Source organism: Gossypium hirsutum, chromosome A01 (assembly GCF_007990345.1).
Source record: "Gossypium hirsutum isolate 1008001.06 chromosome A01, Gossypium_hirsutum_v2.1, whole genome shotgun sequence".
Classification (NCBI taxonomy): domain Eukaryota; kingdom Viridiplantae; phylum Streptophyta; class Magnoliopsida; order Malvales; family Malvaceae; genus Gossypium; species Gossypium hirsutum.
In genome coordinates, this window is record NC_053424.1 from 27,646,844 (window position 1) to 27,653,013 (window position 6,170).

General features: G+C 28.5%; 1 protein-coding gene across 1 annotated transcript; it reads right to left on the reverse strand.

Moving 5' to 3' along the window:
• Nucleotides 1-2,954: 2,954 nt before the first annotated feature.
• LOC107916980 (cyclin-D3-3) lies at nt 2,955-4,703 on the reverse strand. Its single transcript, XM_016846365.2, has 4 exons — nt 4,062-4,703; nt 3,779-3,980; nt 3,528-3,664; nt 2,955-3,458 (listed from the first exon to the last, which is right to left on the reverse strand). The coding sequence occupies exons 1-4, from the start codon at nt 4,500-4,502 to the stop codon at nt 3,246-3,248; spliced, it is 993 nt and encodes a 330-aa protein (XP_016701854.1). The 5' UTR covers nt 4,503-4,703; the 3' UTR covers nt 2,955-3,245.
• Between the last annotated feature and the right edge of the window lie 1,467 nt (nt 4,704-6,170).

Here is a 6,170-nt window from a genome sequence, read left to right on the forward strand (position 1 = left end):
AAATTCCTATAGAGGCCCTTATATTAGAAGTTAAATTATATTTTTCCCTTCCACTAAAAAATGGACAAATTAATCCTAGTTCTTTAGTTCAAAGAGCATATTGGTCCTCTTTGTTAAAAATTTCATCCATTTATGCTGTTAAAAACTAGCATTGTTGACAGAACAACTAGACGGTAATAAATGGCATGCCATGTGTACATTATGCTAACGTATAAGGATCAGTTTTTAACGGTAGAAATGGATGAAATTTTTAACAGAATGACCAATTTACTCTTTGATTTAACGTATAAGGATTAATTTACTCATATTTTTAACAGAAGGGACAAAATACAATTCGACTTCTAATACAGGACTTCCATATAACTTCTACCCAAATTGTTTGATTATTTTAGAATCCTGTGTATAGCTTCAGTACGGTAACGTTTTAACATTAAGATTTGGCACCAGTGTGGTTAATGTGACCATTACTTTATATTTTGTCCAGTTTAGAGTTTTTGGGTCCAGCACTTTGGCTTGATTCTTCTATAGTTTTGGCTAAGATTTTGAGGTCCCCCAATCAAAACTTATGTGTAAAAGGATCGAAATAATATGGCCTTCTTTTAAGGACTGATAAGCAAGAAATATTCAAATATATATAAGATATTAAACATGACTGTTTTAAATAAAAAACAAAATTTCAGATAACATTCATCATAATTTTGACAATCTTGATTTAAAATTCACAAAATATGCAATGGTATCGAAATAGAAATTTTTTGGGAGACTGAAAAGAGAATAAATAAATGACTGTGCAGGGTTAGCCCCACTGTTTCTAACATGCATGGCCATAATATTTCAAGGCAATGCCAGACAATGGGCAAAAGAGAGAGGTAATGGTTTGATGAAATGGGATGTTGTGTTTAGCTAACATGGAAGTGAAGCTTCTTTTGCAGTGAATTATCCCAAGCTGCGGTCCTTTTTTACCATAAACATCAAACTCATTAATGTTAATAGGTCAAAAAGGATGAGATTGAGATTTGAGATGTTTAGTAGCACCAACTCTTTCTTTTATCTTTCATGATGGTATTATCCTTCCCACTAATTTCATTTTTAAAGTTTAAATATGCTTTTTTTTTTGCTATTTTTTTTCTAAAAGTCTTTAAAATACAATCTAATCCCTACTACACTACTATCTACCAAAAGTTAAGAAAAAAATATCAACAAAGACATAACAACCAAAATCAAAAGATATTGTCCCCCAGCTTTCACCTTTTTGTCCCCCTTTTATTTTATTGTGCATTTGGTGGAACTATGGATGTATTTAAAGTATTATAGAATTTCTTGTAATAAGAATTAGATTGTACTTTTATCTTCTCTATTTAGAAAATGAATAAATTAGTCATTATATATTAAATTAAAGAGCAAATTGGTCATTTAGTTAAAAATTTCATCCATTTCTATTATTAAAAATAGGTCTCTATAGGTCAGAATGATATATATGTAGCATGTCATATGTCACTATTTAGTTATTCTGTTAGAGATGCTAGTTTTTAATAGTATAAATAGATGAAATTTTTAACAGAAATGACTAATTTGCTCTTTGATCTAATGTACAGTAACTAATTTGTCCAATTTTTTAAAAGGGAAAAAAAATACAATCTGACTCCTATTACAAAGACCTTTATAATACTTTTATCGATATATTAGTATAAGTCAAATTTAGCACAATAAGAAAATTTAGTAACAAAAATATAGAGAGCTATGAATACTATATAATAATAAGTTTGAGAATAAAGTCAAGTCTTGATTCCCTAACTTTAGTTTAAAGTGGTAGAATTCATTAAGAAAAAGAGAGTTTAAATTGGTAGAATGCAGAAGCAAGATGTTGTTGCTGCTGTCCTTTTATGTAACTTCAACAAATTTGAACTTGGATCGATTTTTGTAGTAGCAGAAACAAGACTTTGGGTGGGAAAAATCGTAAAGCAATGGAAAGGCTCTAATTGTAGTATTTTACAAAGTTGTATAGTTTTACCTAATAAAATTACAGTTTAATCTTTGGTGATGGGGGGATGCCCTTCATTGTCAAAAGTAGGGTAGCTCTCATTGACTTTGCATTGGAGGGTTTGGCGTCCCCATATACTTACTGCATTCAAATTAGCAACTTGAACAACCTTTTTTCCTCTTATAAAATAAAGGAGTAATGAGAATTTTATCCTTAAATATTTTTTTTTCAATTTAGTTTTGTTTTTAAAAAAATTTAATTTACTATTAATATTTCAAAGAGAGTCATATTATTCAAGGAAAATATTAATTAAAACATTCTTTTTTAACGATATTGATTTGACAACTTATATAATAGTTTATGTTAGCATGACACTATTTATTTTATATGTCATTTCAACAAATAATTTAAAATTTATAAAAAGTTCATAAAAAAATAAAGTACACATTAATTATCGTAATGTTTTAGTCAGTATTTCTATTAAAAAAATCAATTTAACTCTTTAAAAGATTAATAATCAAATTTTACTTTTTTTTTAAAAAAATTAAGACTAAATTTAACTAAAAAAATAAGGGTTAAATTGATAAAAATATAAATATTAACAGTTAAAATTATGGTTATATATATAAAAAAAAAGCTGCTGCTAAAATAGTTGAAGGTCTACTCCATTAATAAACAATGAGAAGCCTGTTATAAGTTTTGTATATGTATGTATTTTTATTGGTATAATAAGATGTTTAATACTTTTTTTTTATACAATCATAAATACTTTACGGTCTAAGATCAAACATTAAGTAATGAATAAGCAAGATATGTTCCAAGGAGGTCAAAACCCCAAAATTACAGTCACAAAATCTGCCGGTGGCCGACAAGACAAAAATGCTCCTTCCATGGCATGCAAACCAACAAATACGTATAAAAGTATAATATACACACTTCCATGTGTATTTTCAGTCATCTGGACATTCTTTTATGAATAGTATAAAAATGTGACATTTAAAATAAAAAAAATTTATTAACTTCTGAAATTAGCATTATTATGAAGATTAAAACATTATCGCAAAGGACTCTGCATTACCTATATTCATATATTTCTTTGTTAACATTGTTCCGGTTAAAATGCAAACCATCTCTGCTTGCAAATTTTCTCACCAACCACACATTTCAGATTCAGAAAATAAGCAGAGATGGGAAGCAATTTAACTTGCATCTTTTAATTAAATAAAGAAAAAAGAAAGAGAAATATTATTGTGAAGCGGGAAATTTAGTGAAGGAGCTGAGTTTTGATCTTCTTGGAAACAGGGTCTGGTGATGAAACTCCCCATGAATCGTTGGATTCATCAGAAATAAACAACAAATCTATTACGCCATTTGGGCTTTCAGGAATCCACTTGAATCTGCGCTTCTTTGATTGGTTGCCTTCCTCTCTTGTTTTTGTCAATTCTATTATCAATTTACAGGATTCATCTACCTTGTCCTGTTTCAAACATGAACCCAGGATGAACATTGGAAAAAAAAAGTAGACAAAATTAATACAAAACAGTACCTTGTTAATTCCCAGGTTGTCTAAAAGCTGGTTTTCGAATTGTACTCTAAGATTAGGTTCAAGCTCAACGCTATCCATAACTTGCAGCATTATAGCAGTGGCCATTGCTGAAGGAAGGTAGCACAAAAACCTTGAATCTGTCAATGAATTTAACAGGAATTTAGATTCAATTCATGATTTTGATAAACGAAAGAAAGGTTTTCTTTTCTTTTTGTTTTTTTTTGGGGGGGGTGTGGAGGGAGGGTGTAAACCTGAAATGACAGAGAGCAAAATTTGGTCACATCTCCTGAGAAATTCCCAACAAACATGGCCTTTCAACCCAAGCCTCCTTGCAATGTAATCAAGAAATGAAATTGGGGTTATAGGGTTCATTTTCCATTGAAGTGTGGAGAGTACCAAAATCTCCATTCTTTGGATTGTTTTGGCCTCAAAATAATATTTGCTCTCCTCCACCTAAACAGATGAGCAAAAACCCAACATTGATAAGCTGAATCAAATGAGAAAAAAAAATCAATGAAAACTTAAAGTACAAACTTGTAAGTCCAGTAGGAGAGGCACTTGGGTTTCTTCCACTTTGGCTGCTAGAGAAAGACAAGCAACAGCACCTAGTTGAGTCATCCATGGTTTGTCAGTTTGGAAAGGGAGGCTAAACAAGAATCTATCGAGATAATTGACAGCAAGAACAGCAGTGAGAGCAGAGAAGGAATGGTGAGCAGTGACTTTCAACATCCAATCCACAGCAGTAAAGCGAGCCACAGCTAGATTCCTATTGGTTTGAAGGCAATTGTACATTTGATTTTGCTCTTCCTTTGAAAGTAAGGAGGAAAGTTCATCATCTTCCCACAAGAAGTCCTGCTCTAACAAGATTGGAAATGGGTTTGATTTATTGAAACAACTTTCTTCAACAAAGTGGTCTTCTCCTGTGTCTTCTGAACAATAAAGAGAATCGATAACAAATGGAGAGTTGAAAGCCATTTTTCATCCACCCAAGGAATAATGTCTCAAGATGTTGGTTTCATTTATAAAATAACAGAGGAGAAGATAAAAGAAAGAGCGAGGTTGAACCTTCAGGAAACTGAGGGAAGTAAGCACTAAGGCGAAGGACGTACTTTTCTTCTTTAGTGGGTTGGCTCAACTCATTTAAATAACCTATTCATTATCACAATAATGAATAAAATCCATGTCAAAATATCTTTATTACCATGATAAATATTAGTCATACCAACACAACATGTGACATTCATTAACTTGAATATCTTTTCAAATAATTATTTTTTATCTCTTTAATATTAATATATTTAATATAGGAGGACAAGAGTTCGAATGCGTTGAAACGTATTATCTCCCTATTTATAGGTTAGGACAAGTTATGAGTAATTCTAGTTATTGTGTAAAAAAATAGATATAATCAGAATTTATAATAAAATTGTTCCAAAAAAAAAAGATAAATCTCAAAATTATACATGAACTTTAGTCTATTGTGCAACTCAATACAAGTACCTTGGTTTTGTGCAATTTTATATATGAAATTTTGTTTTGATCAAATTCTTATAAATTATTAACACAATTATTGATATAACATCATTTTATGTTTATGTATTACATACACATATAATTATATTTATCCAATATAAAAATAAATTGATATATTTATTTCTTTAAATATGTATGATTAAATCAAAATTAAAATTTTATGTATACATTTGAACTACAATCAAAGTTTCTTATGTACAATTGTACTAAATTAAAGTTCATGTATCAAATTATACATTAAATCATAATTAATGTATAATTTCGGAATTTATTTAAAAAAATCATTATATTCGATAATGCTGCCATAGCATTTGATAAGTTGGTTTTCATCTAATTTGGTTTTTTTTCCTCCTTTTAGTATAAAAAGAAATTTGCACCTACACAGAAAAAAAAATTGGTTGTAAAATCATTGCAAAAATTACTTTAATTAGTACCCTATTAAAGAAATTTTATATTTTTTTATTAATTTAACTTTCAGAAATATATATTTTTATCAATTTAATGCTAAATTAGGTTAATTTTTTTTATAAAAAATACACTAATCTCATTTTTAATAAAAAAAAAGTTGTATGTTTTGAGGTTACTAATTTTTTAAATTGAAAAAAAGGCTAAAATTAGATAAAAGTTTTAAAGTTTATCATGTTCTTATCAAATTTTGTTAAAAACATTTCTTATAATTTTAAAGTCTAGGTTTTGTCAAAATTTAATGAAATTATTGTTTTAGATAAATATAAATAATTTTTTTGTGATAAAGATAGAAGTATTTTAAATAAATATAACCGTGTTGTAATAAAAAATTGAATATAGCACTAAGATGAGGGACGTACTTTTCTCCCTTAATGGATTGGTTCAGTTCCCCAACTAATAAATCATTTAAATAACGTATTCATTATTTTAATTTGTATCTAATCGTAATTAAATCTTTTATTAAATATTAGTTTAACACGAATTTAAATTGTATTATCTTCATCTCCACCCCTAATACAGAAGTGTAGCTAGGGAATAGGCAGGGCTCAGCCTCCCTAAAATAAATTTTTTATTTAAATCTTTTAAATTTTTTAAAATTTTAAATTAATAAAGATAAAATTACAATTTAATCCCTAAAAATAA

Bases quoted from the DNA above. Each gene is read 5' to 3' on its own strand.
- LOC107916980 (XM_016846365.2), bottom strand. From the start codon at position 4,502: ATGGCTTTCAACTCTCCATTTGTTATCGATTCTCTTTATTGTTCAGAA. The intron at 3,981-4,061 runs GTTTGTACTTTA...TCATCTGTTTAG, and splicing joins CTCTCCTACTGGACTTACAA to GTGGAGGAGAGCAAATATTA. The intron at 3,459-3,527 runs GTACTGTTTTGT...TGTTTGAAACAG, and splicing joins ACAACCTGGGAATTAACAAG to GACAAGGTAGATGAATCCTG.